The sequence below is a fragment of the Hydractinia symbiolongicarpus genome, chromosome 3 (assembly GCF_029227915.1).
Source record: "Hydractinia symbiolongicarpus strain clone_291-10 chromosome 3, HSymV2.1, whole genome shotgun sequence".
NCBI classification, from domain to species: domain Eukaryota; kingdom Metazoa; phylum Cnidaria; class Hydrozoa; order Anthoathecata; family Hydractiniidae; genus Hydractinia; species Hydractinia symbiolongicarpus.
In genome coordinates, this window is record NC_079877.1 from 25719531 (window position 1) to 25737934 (window position 18404).

Below are 18404 nucleotides of genomic sequence, written 5' to 3' on the forward strand. Positions count from 1 at the left end.
GAGCTAAACATCAAAAATCAAACCACAGAACGTTTCCTTGTTTTTCTTGATTTGAAACTTTTGTAACTGTCTACTTATCACTAGAAATACATATTAATATACTAAATGCTTACACACTTAGTCGAAATAATTAGAGAGTTAAATATATAAATAGCGTTAAATGGAGAAGGGGCGTTCAATACGGTTTTTGATGTTTTATGGTGGGCGTTTACTGGGGCGTTAAATAGAGGGTGGGCGTTAAATAGAGAGAATACGGTAATTAAAAAATAAAAAAGAATTACGGTAAAATTTCTTCATTAGTTTTTTCCCACCTTATAAAAACTTAACTGCACCCTATGACCAAAAAATAGCCAGCAATCCACCCTTGTTCCCAGGGATTTTTGCATTATTGATATGAATGAGAGAAGACGGCGAAAAATTAGCAAACATTAAGAATATCGCGTATCAACATGAAATTTTTTGCATGTTCTTAGAATTAATTTTCCCTCATAAAACTTTTTACATTTTCGTTCAATATAATTTAGCGGTTCAAGGCTTTTTTAAATTTCAAAGAAAATAAATTTTGAAGTTTGCAAAACAACGGCATTTAATTCTCATAATTTCAAACAAAAACCCGAATTATATCTCTCGAAAAGTTTTGACCATAACAAACACCAAGCTCGATAAAAATCACTCTGCAGTAGTACTTCGATTTTTTTGAACTTCAAGGGAAACGTAAAAATGTTCCAAAAAGCGAGAGTTCGGAAAATCAAGAGTCGTTGGAAACGAAGAAAAAAACATATGTGATAAACATAAGTATGCCATTTTTCCTTATTTATTTTGTCAACAAATAGCTTGTTTCCTTTTCAAATTAAAATCAACCAGTTGGTTAAGGTTAGCAGTAGAGTTAATCAAGGGTAAACAAAAAAGAGGATTTCTGGGATTATTTTTACAACTAAAGACCCCAAAATTGACGAAATTTTAACATTAATTTTTGCGTTGTTTTTTTTTCTAGCCTTAGATTTACCAATCAGTCCTATTATACCTCGTTTTTTATGTTTATCGTATCTCCGAAAGAGCTTCTGTATTTGGAATTTTATGAAAGATACAACAAATTTCTTTTAAAGGACACCTGTTTAAATTTAACGGATTTTAAATTATATGCACGAGTTTTAATTCCTTTATTTTGGTACCGTTTACGAGGATTAGCTTTTTGCGGATAAAGATCTAACTTCCAAGCTTATTTTTTTCGCTATTCATTTTAAACAATCTAACGACTTATGAAAGAAAGAAAGAAAGAAAGAAAGAAAGAAAGAAAGAAGTAGAGAAAAAGAGAGAGAGATTTAGTGTCATTTCTCCACAAGTTAGATAATCCAGGAAAACTACTTTTGTTTGACGTTATAAAAGTGGGAAAAGTGATGTTAGTTATGCCTGCTACAAATGCTGTTAGCGAACGATGTTTTTCAGCTTTGAACCGCATTTTCTAAAAAGTGCCAGTGTGAGATATATTAGTTGTAAAACCTTGTTCCTCTTTCTTGTAGCTGGATACCACTTTGTTTTGGGTTAAGTCTACACCAGTTGAGTCTGGTACCCAGCTTTCCCCAGTTCCTATCAAGTGCATTTTAGTATACTGTGCCTAATTGAGCTCACATCAGGGAGGCTAGGCCCAAGTAAGGAAACCTATAAGTAGAGGTACAGTGGGCAGTGCAGGTTGGTTGGTTGTAACAAAGAAATGTGTGCTAAGAAAGTATAGATGACAAGAAAGTAGTCTTTTATTTGGACACACCCTCTAACACCAGCACCCTTACAAATTCTAGTGTTCTCATCATTTTTTATGTTATTGTGGTAATGTAAATATGTATATATCTCTTTCTACCTTTTGGTTTCTGATGGAAATTTTTATCTAAATTTTGATGGCAATAAAACAATGCAGCTTTTCTAAATTACCAAAATATCGAAACATTTCTCGTGATTTTTAACATTCAACCATGAGATCGTTGACGTCTGGAAGGGTATTTTCCGCCAATTTAGAGATGTAAAATTTAAAAATTTCCCACTCAGCGCCCACCATGGGGCGCCTTGGGTGGTCACTATATAAAGCGAACTTTATATATGTAATTTTTCTAAATAGCCCCCCTCCCAATGTTAAAATTGTGGTTACGGCACAGTTAATGAAAAAACCGCAAAAATTTAATCAGCAATAATTAGTTCCACTTTTTCCAAAATTTAAACCTCTAGATTCGCAAGTTTATTACAGTCTTGGTCCTTTTAGCAGTTAACCATTTGCTCGTTAGTATATCAATCAATTAGTTCGTCCCCTTAACAGTTCGAGATGACAATAATAATTAGTAAGGTTAGCACGTAGAGAGAATAGAGGGAATAAAATAAGAAACAAATGATGTAAAATATATATATTAAAATAATTAGAATTCCCTTTACGATAAATAAAAATAACAAGCATTATTATTCACAATAAAAAATTAATTAATTAATAGATTAATTTTAAAAATAACTCAAGATATATTAGTCTAAAATAAACAAACTACGTATAATATTTACATATAGATGCGCTGCACCTCACGTGTTCTGTACAACGTTGTTGCTTAGAATGGATTTACGTTCTATGAAAACATTCATTTATTTAATCAAGCCTCAAAATATGCTTATCACTCATAGGCCTAATTTTCGAGAAATATCAACATCCATAATATTTTGCTTGTGAAAAGATGTACTTGATAGTCTTGTAGATGTACACAAAAAACAGGTTGTGAAAAACAGCCATTCTAATTCAATTGCCTAAGCAAATGCTGACATTCTTTATTCATTTTGGAAAATTTTTAAAGCTGGATGTAACTCAAACTTACAAAAGTTTTCCTCTTATTTTTTCGGTAAATTTAACTGTTTATATGGGAAAACAGAGCATAAATTGCCGATATAAAGCAAACAACTGTCAGCAATTTTTCCAAAAGTTAAATAAATCAAATTAGAAATGCTGAAAAATAAAATTTTACAATGACGTTACATATAATAATGTAATCAATGACTCAGGCTTTTTCCCTTGCTGGTGTTTAATTTTACCTTTCTTGCTTCAGTTGAACTTTTTTTAGCCTTTGCTATACTTTCAGGACATGCTTCCCGTTTTACTAGTTTATTACCTTCAAAAAGTCCTTCACATCTGGTTTGACCATTACTTACACTATTATGTGTGATAAGACCATGACCATTAACCTTACCATCCTTAAACCGACCCTCATAACACATGCCATCTGACCTTACATAAGTGCCAAAACCATTGTATTTCCCATCAGCAAATTCACCTGAAAAAATTATGTTTACAGATATCATAGGGTGTACTGGCATAACTAAAATGAAATGACAATATCACTTAACGTTGTGAGATGACAAAATGACCCTATACTTAATTGTAATGATATGTTTAGGGTCATATACATCAATGATGTTTGAAGTAAATTGGATAGGGAAACCAAATTCTAGATGTTTTAAATGGGGAAAGTGGTATGTGTCACTTGGAAATCAGCTTACAATTCTCTCTTAAGCTATCAATATTTATTTTTGTTCGTGATTGTTAAACATATAGCAATAACCTTTAAAATTACCTTCATATTTTGATCCATCTGCATAAATTAAAGTTCCAACTCCACTAAAAAAACCATCCTCAAATTTACCCTCATATATTGACCCATCAGCAAACTTTAAATTTCCAATACCATGCTTCTTTCCTTCCTTGTTCCATGAGCCTTCGTAGACATCTCCTATAATAATAAATTTGATTTACACCCCACTAGCTAGCTATAGCTAAATTTGTACGTAGCTGCCCCCTCCTGGTCTTCCTATATTCTCCCCCAGCAACTAAAACTTTTCAGCTACCTTCTTGATACGTCAACCTAGAGTGAGACGACATCTTTGTTATGCCATTATTATAATCACTATAAACAATTTGGTTTAGATAGTAACAACAACGCAATTAACGGTTGTGACTAATTTGATTAATGAGACTCAGAACAAACAACAAACCATCAGCACGATGGTAGTCCAAAGTATTGCTTTTATAATTACAGCAAATGTGGGAGAACAAAGACAAGAAATTTGCTATTAAGCACTCCCGCCCAGGTCAAGCACAAGTTTACCAACAAGGTGATCCGTCGGGTGTATTGCGTATCAATCGTAAGTACTGTGGACGCCGGTTACTCGAACTTTCCCGCCTATTTTAAACTGTTTTTCATTTTCCTTTGTAGTATTTCCAGCAAGTTCACTTTTTATGCTAAAAGAAATTTTGAAAAAATATATTTCAAAGTGAATAAAAGAAGCAACCTCGTAATCGGGCATCGTAACAGGCGCTGGAAACGAGGTTAAAAAAGAAACTATTTTAGGGTTCCAGAGTGTTTCTAAAGCAAAAAGTTTTCTCAGCCACCCACACTTGCACTATGTTATTTGAAATTTCGTTTCGATTTATGAACCCCCTGCGATCAATAAAACTGCCAGTTGTTCCAGGGCACGCTCTAAAGAATATTGCTGACGGGTTTCACTTACTTACGACAATTTTCAACGAAATTGTTTCGTCATTTTAAAGCTGCGCGGGGTGTTGAAGGAAAATTAGTACAATTCGTATAGCAGCAGAAAAGGAGGCAGAACGCGACATGCAGATACGTCTATGCAGATACGTCTATGCAGATACGTCTATGCAGATACGTCTCACCTCAGAAAAAAGAGTACCAGAACTTCAATTTTCAGCCTTTGTTTTCATTTTGTTTTTATTGTAGGAAATTTTTTAAAACCGTCGTTTTTTTCTTTCGGAGCATTTTTTGAGAAAAAATCGACCCTGGGATTTCACGTTCCTCTGAGAGGAGGATAGTATTGGTATAACTGACTAACTAACTAACCCTGTCCCATGGTCAATTGCAACGTCGCAGATTTAAACTTCGTAATTAAGCTCCCTAAGTACTGGGAAGTCATCTAAATGACGTTTCAGGCCAAAATTGGTATTTATTTTCGACAAAATTTGGCACAGTTAACAAAAAAGTATGTTGAACATGATGGTGACATCAAAATTTTGGTTTTTGCCACCTTTAATGTCATTTTAGGCCAAAATTGGTTTAAAAATTAAAACTACTTTATTTTCAACAAAATTTGGCACAGCAAACAAATAAAGTATGCTGAACATGATGGTGCGATCAAAATTTTAATTTTTTGCCACCTTAAATGTCATTTTAGGCCAAAATTGGTCCAAAATTGAAACACTTCATTTTCGACAAAAATTGGCACAGTTAATAAAAAAAAGTATGCTGAAAATGATGGTCACATCAAAATTTTGAATTTTTGTCAACTAAATGCCGTTTAAGACCATAAACGTTTCAATCACAAGACTTTCAACCATGAATGATAGGCTGTATTTTTTGTTAGCAATTTCTTTTATAATGTGAGTTTATTATGACACGTTTCGTTTTGTTTGCGTTTGTTGTAACATATAATGTCACTTGTGTGCTTTATCTTCAGAGCTTCATCCACCAAACCTCTTCAAATGTTTGGCACGATAACACAACGAACTAGCTGGTTGTCATCAAATGTTTTGGTAGCGAGCGGAAATTCTTAGAGCCCCCAGGGCTTCTTGTTTCTTTTCATCTGCGACATTTAGTGCAGCATCTTTCAAGATCTTAACTTCTTCAGCAGCCGCCTCATTACTGTGCACAGCATTAGAGGTAGCCGTCTTTTAAACAAGTGGTTTGTTTGAAATCACTTTTTTATCTTTTTATTTATACTGATTATTCTTCACCTTGCGTTTAGCCATCGTGGAAGTTTCGCAACTTTCTGGAAATCACAAATGCAACAACGTCATTATTAAAATGGCGTTATTCATGGCTAACTGTTGTAATATTTCTTGGTGTTCTTGGCCGTTTTGTTTTTAATGCGACAGCGTTAAAGAGCTTTCGACGACATTATTTATTTATAAAGTGCTTTTACTTAACTTATTTATTATTGTACTATCTAAAAGTATACAAAGTCTTTGCTAGGATTAGTGTTGGTAACTTTTTATTCTTACCTAACACCTTAAGTGCGACTTGTTGTAATATATTTTACTAGGTATATATCGGATGCCGTGAGTTTCGGCTCGCTCTCAAAAACACGATCCAAGATGGTGTCACAGCATCTGATATCAGACTTTATGTTTATATGTGATTAGCTTCTTTTATCAGAAGAATACTTTTTATCTGATGATAGATAACTACTACAAATTGGCGACGAGGATTCCAAGAACTCATGGAGAGGTATATTTCATAATTACAAAGCAATCTCGCGTGAAACAAGACGTGTGAATTTTCGAATCAAAACAACAAATTTTGTTGACTCTTACTGTGCGAAAGGAAACTTTGCTAGGCTGTCCTTTGTAATTTCAAGCGATAGTTATACTTGTGCGCGCGCTCTGAGCATTTCTGTGCAGCTAGCATGTCCGTTTTGCAACTTCCAGCCATACCACCCTTTGACCCAAATGGAGAACCGACTTCAGTTGGTCAACGATGGACGAAATGGCAGACCAGTCTTAAATACTACATACTAGCAAGTGGAGTTAGGGATGATGAAAGAAAGAGGGCAATTTTACTCCACATGATTGGACCTAAATGCCAGGAAATATTTGAAACTTTCTCTGATCCTGGAACAACATTTGAAGAAGCCCTCCATAAATTTGATGAACATTTTTCAGTCAAAAAGAACATACCTTTCGAAAGGCATAAATTTCACCAAGCCTCACAACAAGTAGGGGAAAGTACGGATCAATTCATTACCCGTCTACGACAACTTTCCTTATATTGTGAATATGGATCAGAAACTGACAATGAAATCCGAGACATGGTCATAGCAAAAACATCGAATATTAAATTCCGCAAACGTTTACTTATGGAAACTGATTTGAATCTCCAGAAAACACAGGACCTTGGACGACTTTTTGAATCTGCAGAACACCAAAACAAAGAAATAGCTAATGGTAAACAAACACAACATGACACTGAAGAAGAAAGCTCTGAACAAATCAACAAACTACATGGGCGTAGACCACCTCATCGTAGCCATAGGAAACCCAATGCACCACCACATCGGAACAACCCAACCAAATCATTCAACAAACCAGAATGTGGTCGCTGTGGTATGAAGAACCACAAAAGTCATGAATGTCGGAGATCAAGAGATAAAACATGTAACAAATGTGGTATTAAAGGACATTTTGCAAAAATGTGCCGCACCAAAAATAAACAGCAAGTTCATCAAACCAACCATGAAAACTCTGATGACGAAGATGAGGATATCTACCTATACAAGATGAACACTACGAAGTCAAATAACTTCCCCGTTCTAGTAAACAATAGCGAAATGACTGCTATCATTGATTCTGGAAGCACAACAAATATCATCGATTTTCGAACCTATAAACGCTTATTCAGCAACATCCAGCTTCAGAAATCCAATGCCCGAATCTACCCATACAATGCTACTAAGAAGCTCCCAATCACTGGTACCTTCAAAGCTACAGTTGCAGCAAATCACCATAAAATACTAGCAAAATTCTACGTAATACCTGGTCAAGGAGGCAATTTACTTGGTCACAAAACAGCTGAGCAGCTAGATCTATTACGAATTGGACCAGCTACAACACCCATCAACCATAGAACATTCCAGTTAGGTAGCAGAAGTCTGTCAAAAGGCATACCAGTATCAACAGAACAAGTCCTCAACAAAAACAACAAGGTATTCAAAGGAATGGGAAAACTTAACAACTTCAAACAGAAACTCCATATTGATCCAGATGTCACCCCCATCCAGCAACCAACTAGGAGACTGCCGTTTCACACCAGAAAGAAAGTTGAAGCAGAGCTCGATAGACTGCTGAAATTAGATATCATTGAGCCAGTTAATGGACCAACTTCGTGGGTTTCACCAATTGTCGCAGTACCTAAGAAAAATGGCAAAATTAGATTGTGTGTGGACATGCGCAGAGCAAACACTGCCATTATCAGAGAGAAGCATCCTATTCCAAAACTGGAAGAAATCCTACCATTATTAAATGGAGCCACTGTCTTCTCAAAAATTGACCTGCGAGAAGGCTACCATCAAATTGAGTTAGCCGAAGAAAGCAGAAACATTACTGCCTTCATTACCCATAAAGGAATTTTCAGATACAAGCGTCTCATATATGGTATTTCAAGTGCCTTTGAACATTTTCAGAAAAATATTGAAATGGTAATTGCTGATTGTGAAGGGGCAAAGAACATCTCTGATGATATTTTTATCTGGGGAAAAACACAAGCTGAGCATGACCGCAATCTCGATAAGGTTCTTCGTAATCTTTCTGAGAATGGCCTGCGTGTCAACCCAGAAAAATGTGAGTTTAGCAAGAATAAAATTTTATTTAGTGGATATACTCTCACAACAGATGGCATATCTCCAGACCCTTCCAAAGTCACTGCAGTCAACAAATTCAAAACACCAACAACATCGACAGAAGTCAGATCCTTTCTTGGTCTAGTAAATTATTGCAGTCAGTTCATCAAAGACTACAGTACATTATCAGCTCCACTGAGGAAACTCACCAAGAAAAATACACCATTCATATGGACAGATCTTGAACAGAAATCATTTGATTTACTTAAAGAAAAACTTTGCACTTCTGAAACTATGGCATTTTACAATCCTGAGGCGGAAACAGACATAATTGTTGATGCAAGTCCGTATGGTCTTGGTGCCATACTTACACAGAAACAGAAAGATGGAAACTTCAAGCCGGTAGCATATGGAAGTAGAGCATTAACACCTGTTGAACAGAGATACTCACAAACAGAACGAGAAGCTCTTGCAGTTGCCTTTGGCTGCACACACTTTCACTTTTTCATATATGACCGTGACTTCGATATCACCACTGATCACAAGAGTCTTTTGCACGTAATGTCACCAACTTCCACATCTCCACCACCGAGGATCCAGAGATGGCTTCTTCGCATACAAGGGTATAACTACAAATTAAAATACATTTCTGGTGCCAAAAATGCTGCTGACATACTATCAAGAGACCCTGTTTGTACAGACAGTGAAGGAGAAACTGACGACTCAATTGAATCCTTTATCAACTTTACAGCAGCAGAAGCAGTACCTAAAAGCTGCAATATCGAAGAGATACAAGATGAAACTGCAAAAGACATCATTCTTCAAAAAGTCACCAAAGCCATTAACTCGAAGGCCTGGCCAAAAGATTCTGCTTTGAATCCATACAGACATGCAAAGCATGAGTTATCCTTTGTGAATAACATTTTACTCAAAGGACAACGAATTGTCATCCCAAGCACTCTACAACAGAAAATGTTGCAGATAGCACATGCTACGCATCAAGGAACAACCAAAACTAAACTACTATTACGTGAAAAAGTTTGGTGGCCGCTGATGAACAAACAAATCGAAGATCTAACACTTACCTGTCATGCCTGCCAAGTAACTGCACCCTCCACCACCAGGCATGAACCGTCACAACCAACAGAAATTCCCAAACAACCTTGGAACACTATTGCAATGGACATTCAAGGCCCTTATCCCTCTGGTGACAACCTGTTAGTTTTGATTGATTACAGATCCAGATACCCAATAGTTTCTTCTATCAAGAACACTGGTGTGCAAAACATAATAAATGTTATGAAGCGAACCTTTAGTATTTTTGGTTATCCAAAAACAATTGTAACTGACAACGGTTCACAATTCACGTCCTTCAAATTCAGCCGATACCTTCAACAACATGGTATAAAACACCGGCGTACAACTCCATACTGGCCACAAGCTAATGGTGAGGTTGAGAGATTTAACCGCACATTGAAGCGACACAATCAAACTGCTGTCATCACTGGAAAGGACTGGCGTAAAACTCTTGACACATTCCTTTTGAGTTACCGAACCACACCTCATACCGTAACTAAAGTTCCACCTGCAACACTGATGTTCGGTAGACCGCTAACGAATGATCTTCCTGACGTTAGTCAACTTGTGAAAAGCAACAGTGAATTGGATATAGAAGTAAACAAGAATGATGAAAAGCACAAACAGAAATCCAAGGAAAACACCGACCAGAACCGCAAGGCAAAAACTGTCACTTTTGAAGTCGGACAAAAGGTATTGTTGAAAAATCTTACCGACAACAAAAACAAACTTTCACCGCCCTGGTTAAAGGAAGTCTTCACCATCATTAAAGTATACAAACGAAGCATCATGGTTCGAAACAAGGAAGGAAAAACGTTTCTACGAGCAAACGGACACGCGAAACTGTATAGATCTGCGAAGGGTAAGCAATCGAGTGTTTCTAACGCGCGAAACAGGGCAGACCCTTGTACCTGCTCAAGCAATGCGAATTTTGATGAGAACCAACAATCTAAACCGAATGATGGCCATAACAAAGAAGAAGATCTATACGAAAAGAAAAACCACAAGAACGGTGCAAAAACCTACCCGAAACGACAAAGAAAAACTACAGAGCGTTACGTCATCATCAATCCGAAGCGCAAGAAGAAGACTTAGAGAAAAAATAAGAACGATAACAAGATAATGATAACAAGAACGATAATGATAAACGATGTATATATATAGCAGACGAACGATACGATGTATATAGTAAAAGACCGATGTGTATAGCTGAAGAACAAAAACGTTTTATGTACGTGCAGAGGAACTGAGTTGAAAAGCAAATATGTGAACATGTTATAAAACAAACAATCAAGAAATCAACAACAATAACTTCGAGAAAAAGAGGGATTGTAATATATTTTACTAGGTATATATCGGATGCCGTGAGTTTCGGCTCGCTCTCAAAAACACGATCCAAGATGGTGTCACAGCATCTGATATCAGACTTTATGTTTATATGTGATTAGCTTCTTTTATCAGAAGAATACTTTTTATCTGATGATAGATAACTACTACACTTGTCCATAGACACTTCTTCAGACACCATGACGATAAAAGGTAAAATGTATTTGTTGCAAACAAGAATCTCGATTTTAAAAAAATTTCTGTTTATACGTTTTATGGCTATTTAAAAGGCCGATACAAATTCTGTCGGTTTTAAAACGGAAATAGCTAGCGTAGAAAAAAAATTCGCGAAAATAAAAGATCACTTCATTTGAAATCTTCTGAGGATGGCAACAATTCTTTTTTTTTTCTCTCTTTCTTATTATTATTAGTAATCAAAAGTCTGTATCCGTTACTCACGTCCATTCAATCCCACTGTGATACGGACATTCAGTCTGCGCATGCGTAGATTTACGATAAACAAACTTTGATATTTTGGCTGGGAATTTCAAAATAACGTAAACAAAGTTTGCGCATGCGCAGACTGAATGTCCGGCCGTGAACTACCGTGTAACTGTGAGAGAAATCGGGATATCCGAAAAATGTTAGTAGCAAACCAAAAAAGAATGAAAAAAACATTAAATGTTATTGTAGTTAATGATTTAGGAAAAAAAATCACCAATTTTGAGATTTACCCGTTTTTTGTGTATCTTTCGCGACTTGAAAAACATCAATGCGTTTTGTTGATTTATAATTATTTCCAAATTCCGCGAAAATGAAAAAAAAGCGCGAAAAAAGAATGAAATTTCCTGCTCGCGAAATTTTCTGCCCTCAATAAAAGCGAGGTAAATCAGGTTAGTGGTTGGGTAGTATTTAGGGTGGTAGTTTTATTCTATAGACCACGGCGCCACCTTACATATGGCCCTTAGAGGAACAGTGAATCAACACGGGGAATTCGGTCTTCAAATTATAATGCGATATTTAAATATGGCAGAACTTCCGCGTTGAAGAAGAAGAGAATGCAGTTTGATCCATATGGGAAAATGGATATATCAATTATATCCAAAGATAGATATATTTTCTGATTTTGTGAAGAAAAGTATAATTTAATATAATTTTACATTACTCACAGTTAAAAGCCTAGCTAGCTGGCGAAGTTGTACCTAGCTATGCTTGCCAAATTATACCATTCTGCATTCTCCTGCTGGGTCCCTTTTCCAGGCTAGGATTTAACTTTATTTTTAAGGGTCCAGCAACTTTTATTCTCCAAAATAGGTTCTTTCTTCTAATTTCATGATGTTTTTGAACTCGTCAAAGTTTCTTTGGCATTAGTTTCTCCTAAAAAACGATTAAGCGATAATAACTAATTGAAGCAGCACTGCCTTGCTGTGCCCCTAAAATATGAAAAGAGGCTATATGTATACATTTATATACAAAACTGACTGGGTGCGAAAGTGCAGTATGTGGAGCCAGCCTGCTGTATTATAGTAAAACTGAATCTTTAATGTATTAGAGAGAATATATATATATATATATATGCTTTGAATATGCTCGATTCTAGACATTTTTTAAAGCGGTAAAGCGGTAATGTTCTGTCCCGGATAATAAACGCTGCCCTGATTAAGTACGGCAGCTTGCCCGGTTAAGAACAGGGCAGAAAATACATAATTAGGGCAACATAATCAGGACAGGCCGGCTTATTACTCAAAAAATATTATTTGGCACTTATAAAAGGAACATAATCAGGGCAGGCCAGTTTATATACGACAGTCTAATATTATTTCTCACTTATTATAGAACTAACATAATCGGGACAGGCCGACTTATGTATGACAGTCAAATATTATTCTAGACTTTAGAACGAACGTAATCGGGGTCGACCGGCTTATATATGATATTTTTATATTATTTTTCACTTATTATAGAACACACATAATCGCGTCATTTCCAGATTTATCGTGATGTATTAAACATACCAGGTTTCTGAGATTTCATAACCTCTGTTTTAACTCAATTATTTACATTTTATTCTAAGATTCCTTCAGAAAATCGTTTTACGATGGTTCTGTTATAATGTTTTGCAAATGTTTTACAGTTTGTCCATCCAGCCGCCCTGCAAATTTCGCTCATAGTTATACCTTTACCTAATACTTTTGACGTTGAAACAGCTCTTGTACTATGTGCAAAAAATATGTTAGTATCTATACCAGCTTTTTTCAAACAAGATTTTACCCATCTTCCTATTGTACTCGTCATCACCGGTTTATGTGGTGGATACGGACTGATGAATAGCGCTACGAAAACACCTCTAATGCCTAACGTATTCAGTAGATAGTGTCATAAGTTTGACAAAACGCACAAATTTTCATTCTCATATTTGTTGAATTCTAGCGGCGCCACATGGAAACCAGGTCTGGTTGATTTGGTTATTTTTTGGACGCAAATTGTACAACAGGTGTCCATCATGTGTATAAAGCGAATATCCAAATACAAAACTGTTTGGTCTCTTTGACCGCTAAGTAAACAGATTAGAGTCACAAGTCTCTTAGTCAACTGAGGTAATTTTAATTTATCACAAGGTCCTAAACTGTCTAAATAAACTTCTTTAGCGTCAAAAGTAAATGCATATATACCATGGGAAAGAAGGTCTTTCTCGAAAGATCCCCCTCATTACTCTTTTTATAATAGGGTGTTTTCCTACAGGCTCTCCTTCTGCGAAGGGTAAAAAACTTGACAGTGCTGATCTTGCCGTGTTTACGGCAGAATATTCATTCATTCCAATAATTGCAAAAGGCGGGAATGCATATATTGGAGACCACTTTTTCCAATCTAGTATAAAAGCATTTACTTTTAATGCCTCTGGATCTGGTCCGTAAGAAACAAAAGGTTTTAATTGGTAATTTATGCGACTTGCAAATAAGTCAATTTTAGGCTTGCATGACAATGTTTCACATACTTTTTTAAAGGTGTTTTTATTTAGCATCCATTCCTTATTGTCTATACCTCTCCTTGATTCCATATCAGCCTCCGTATTCTCATTGCCAGGAATGTAAGAAACAGTTAGCCAATTTTTGTTGTATATTGTCTATAGATTATATAATCCGTAATGTTTTACCAACGCTATATTTTCCAAAAAAATAGAAATATAAAAAAAGCTTCAGGTCTCTTGGCTACGTATTGTAAACTTATGTAGAAAACATATATTAATTATTTAAGAAATTCCTTAACAATGACAAAGATGGCATGTAACATAAAATATTACGACGATCTTTATAGCACTTTAAAATTAAAAAAAAAACTTTTAAAACATGCCAATTAAATCATGCAGATATGATATAGTGTGCAGGAGTATTTTTACTCTAGACATTTTTCTTTTAACAGCATTTTAAGCACCAGAGAATGACAAAAACATGAATTACCAAAAAACAAAAAACTGTTCTGTTAATGTGGTTAACCAAAATTTTATTTTAAAACAGAAACAAAACTTGAGATTGTTAAAACTCATAAAAGCCAATTTTTTTCTTGTTTGTTATTTTGCTGACTCCACAATTCAGATAATAAGTCAAAACCATTTTCACATGTGTTAATATCCATATTTTTAAGAAATAGTAAAAAAGATTCCTGAAAAAGTGAGTAAATAATCTGTTTGGACAGCTAAAAACAGGATTACTACAATTTTAAAATGTTCTTTAAGGAATGTGTAATTCGTTTTTATTAGTAATATTTTAATTCCAGTGCAAATAACTGAGACTTCTTTTTTAGAAATTTGAAAATAGGTTCTTTGTGTGATCTTTAGAAATGCCACCCTTTTCAAAGCTGTTTTACTGAAGTCCTGCCTTTTTAGTACATGGACATGAAGTACATGAAAGAAATAAGAAAACAACAGAAAGACACATGGAACAATTTTCATGTAACATGTTAATTAAATTGGATTATTTTAAAATCATATAAAAATTCTTGCTTGGCTAATGATGTTGAACATTTATACAAAAGGTGTTATCCACTATAAATTGTTATTTTACTTGCATCTGTTGTTATTCAATGCAGTTGAAAAAAGAGAAAAATATGACACAATGAGTACAAACTCTGCTGCAGTCTCAGCATCAGTTGAAGATGTTCAAGGTGACAACAGATGGAGAAGTCAGGTGTGTAGTGCTTAACAAATTTCAGAATAACATTAGTTTATTTTGTGGAAATTTTTAAATTTTGAGATTTGAATTCCAGACAGCAAAAATTAAGATGATAATTCCTTTTTTTTAGCATGAACGACAAGTCACGGATTGTCAGCTGAAAAAACCTGATGTGCTTTTTGTTGGAGACTCTCTGATTCACCGAATGCGAGACACAGAGGTATGTTTTTAGGCAGTATGGCATTACTTTAGAGAAGGAGAGGACTAATAAAGCAAAAATTGTGGAATTTCAGTCCACATGTTTGTGTAAAATTCCACACTGTTTAAGCTAGAATGCCTTTTATATTTTGCTATATTTCAGTGCTGTGAACCTATCAGAAAAGTATTATTTTTTACGTTTTAACTAAAATGCTAAAAGACTGTTCTTTTCAGTCAAATTAAACCGACAAAACAATCACTTTACAAAACATCCAGTTGATTCTAAGGGCTGTCTAAAAAATAAGATGTACATTACTGATGCTAATTCTTATTTACATAATTAATATATCCCATGACAAAACTGTAACATTTAAATTTTTGCTACGATATTTGTTCTTGATGTTGAAGGCTAGCTTTAGTTTTCTGCCTCTAATATATCTAGGTGTTATCATTCCAATATCTAACACCTCCATGTTATGAACACTTTGTATATATCATTTGTTTTCTTGGCATTTATTTTTTAGGCATGGGAAAACTACTTTCAACCATTACATTCAGTTAACGCAGGTATTGGTGGTGATTCCACTCAACATGTTTTATGGAGATTAGAAAATGGTTTACTATCAAATTGTTCTCCAAAGGTACGACTCTTTTTTCCAATTGCATCTTCTTAACAGGATAACCGCCTTTCTAAGCTGTATAATGAAGATTATGGAGATTAGCCTAAATTGTCCACAAGGTCTGTAGTTGTTGATATGTTCAAATTGAAGCTGTAACTGGAAAGTCTTGCTTGCTGTGGAAACCTTTAAAGCAGAAATCGTGAATTTTGACCAAATTCAGGAAATGTTTGTTGTGAACTTTTCTAGGAGCATCGATTTGCTTATGTATAGAAGTGTAAAAGTATTTTTCCTTTAATTTGCGAAAGTTATATTTGCAAAAAAAAATCAAAATGTCCATTCCTTTTTTTATATCAAGCAGGAAATTTGATATTAAGCCCAGCCAAAAATTGTTTATTTTAGTTTCAATTCTGAATTTTCTTATTGGCTTAAAGGGAATATTTCTGTCAACGCCATTATAAAACTATTTCTATCTTTTCAGGTGCTTGTTGTTTTGGTTGGAACCAACAACCATGGTCACACTGCCGACCAAGTATCAGAAGCACTTGAGGCGATAGCTTGGAGTGTTTATAACCAGAGTCCACAAACTAAAACTGTTATTTTGGTATGCAGTTAATTCTTCTTTCACTACGCATAAACACCAGTCTAAAATTAAGGATTAAAGCAACAGTTAAAGCTTACCTCTTGGGAACAAAAAAAAGTTGAGCTCATTAAAAAAACCTGTAAAAGTTATCTAGAGGAATCTTTATCGGTTATGACGTCATCATAATTATAATAACTAAATATTGAAACTGATGTAAAAGGTTCAAAACGTTAAACTGAAGACCACACTCAGAGCTAGTTCATGTCATACATATTTAGTGAAACTTAAAACCTTTAGAACCAATCAAGATTTTTAAGAGAATATACGAATTCCTAGGCAACTTTCTTTAAGCTCAACACTAATGCCAAACCTCCCAATATAAATACGCAAGATTAATTTTCACACGTCTTAATTTAAACAAAATTTAGGTTGTTAAAGATAGGTCCAAAAAATATAGCTAAAAATGCTGGTGAATATAAAAAAGGGTGTCGGGCATGCTCAATGCGTCTGTTCAAAAATAACGTAAATGACGGATTAATCGCCCGGTCGCTTATTTTACAGGGGCGGTTAATTCAGTAGGGGCGGTTAATTCCGCAGGGGCGATTATAAATATTTTTTCCAGAAAAGGAAATTTTTTAAACTTTATTCTCGTTATTTTTACGAATAAAAAAAAGAAACATAAACAAAAAAATATATACCCACTTTGAAATGATTTATTTACTTATTAGGCACGGGGCGCTTGTCTCTATTTATATTTAACAAAAACTTGTTCTTTAGGGACTATTTCCGCGTGGTGAAAAAGCAAATCCTATCCGCGAAAAAATCTATCAAATCAACTACAACATGGAACGAATTATCACGACTGTACCCAACGCTTACTTCTTGATTGCAGACCCTGGGTTCGTTCGTCACGATGATACTATCGCACCGGAGGACATGTTGGATTATCTTCATCTCACACGACGTGGTTACAATCGAACGTGTCCTATCATAGCTAGGTTTGTTAAAAAATTGTTAGCTGATATGACTGGCGCCTGTTGAGTTTTATTTTTTTGCTTTTATGAGGGAGAAAAAACAAATCTGTCCTGTTACGTCGCAAAGCAACGCCCTCGCGTAAGCCTGTTTTTACGCCCGTCTTATTCCGCGTGCAGCGTGAAAAATTTACAAAGACTCGTATTAGATCAGAAATATGTTTTAAGGTACTCCGTTTAGAGTTTGGCGACTTTTTAATATTACCTGTCGGTTTTCGCCATTTAGTTAAGCATACACGTTTTGTTATGAGAAACCAGAGCACTACATTTCTGTTGTTGCAAAAATATATGTAAAAATTGCTTCTAGAAAGAAAGCGCTATTTTTAATGCTGTCTTTTGCCGTGACTTTTTGTCAGCTATAGTATATTTAATATGTAAAAGTGAAACTTTTATATTTATTTACCTTTCGTCTGAATTTTTCTTAGTGTTGGTGTTGTTAATATTTGAAGATATTTTGAATTTTTTTTATTTAGAGACCAATTGTATAATTTTTGAAATTCAGTGATCAGATTTTTAAAGAATTCACTTTGTCGAAATACACTGTCCTTATTTTTATTTCTAATTTATTTATTTGCGAATGAAGTCTACCTTGCTGTGTTTCAAAAAACAAAAACACCTACATACAGATAATTCTGTAGCTTTACAAGAAACACGTCATTTTATCTATTTATTTTTACTTTCTTCGCTGCTTGCTTCATGTCAAAAATTCCTGGAGGTTGTATTCATGGGGTAAAATAATTATCCAAAAAGTATTTTCCCTTCTTCTTTCTCACATGCGTAATGGAGAATTAGCTGAAGCAGTAAATGCTAGAAGAAATAATGCGGAATTAATAGTATTTTTTCGTTACTTCCAATCCGTTCCTAATTTACTTGCTTACTTGAAAGTCACTTCCCGAAATTTCAATAACAACGCCGTTCGCTAATCTTCCCGGGATCTTTCTCAAATAATTAATTTCCACGGGACCTGATAATTGAGGCCAGGATATTTTTTTGTCATGCTCTTTTGTCTCCTCTTAGGAAGTATCTCCTGGTG

The 18404-nt window shown here is 34.9% G+C and overlaps 3 protein-coding genes across 3 annotated transcripts in view; 2 read left to right on the top strand and 1 right to left on the bottom strand.

Annotated features, from left to right (window-relative positions):
- The window catches only part of LOC130636467 (platelet-activating factor acetylhydrolase IB subunit alpha1-like), a 31180-nt gene extending 13254 nt beyond the window's left edge, over positions 1-17926 (top strand). The window contains exons 2-6 of the mRNA XM_057446202.1: positions 14858-14957; positions 15073-15162; positions 15665-15781; positions 16239-16361; positions 17118-17926. Coding sequence (XP_057302185.1) covers positions 14886-14957; positions 15073-15162; positions 15665-15781; positions 16239-16361; positions 17118-17381 — 666 coding nt within the window. The 5' untranslated portion in view covers positions 14858-14885 and the 3' untranslated portion in view covers positions 17382-17926. The remainder of the gene's footprint in view (positions 1-14857; positions 14958-15072; positions 15163-15664; positions 15782-16238; positions 16362-17117) is intronic.
- Positions 2452-4087, bottom strand: LOC130636469 (MORN repeat-containing protein 4-like). The gene is made up of 3 exons (XM_057446203.1): positions 3868-4087; positions 3597-3752; positions 2452-3296 (listed from the first exon to the last, which is right to left on the bottom strand). The coding sequence occupies exons 1-3, from the start codon at positions 3899-3901 to the stop codon at positions 3016-3018; spliced, it is 471 nt and encodes a 156-aa protein (XP_057302186.1). The 5' UTR covers positions 3902-4087; the 3' UTR covers positions 2452-3015.
- Positions 6442-10542, top strand: LOC130636994 (uncharacterized protein K02A2.6-like). Its single transcript, XM_057446849.1, has one exon. The coding sequence runs from the start codon at positions 6442-6444 to the stop codon at positions 10540-10542; it is 4101 nt and encodes a 1366-aa protein (XP_057302832.1).
- Positions 17927-18404: the final 478 nt, after the last annotated feature.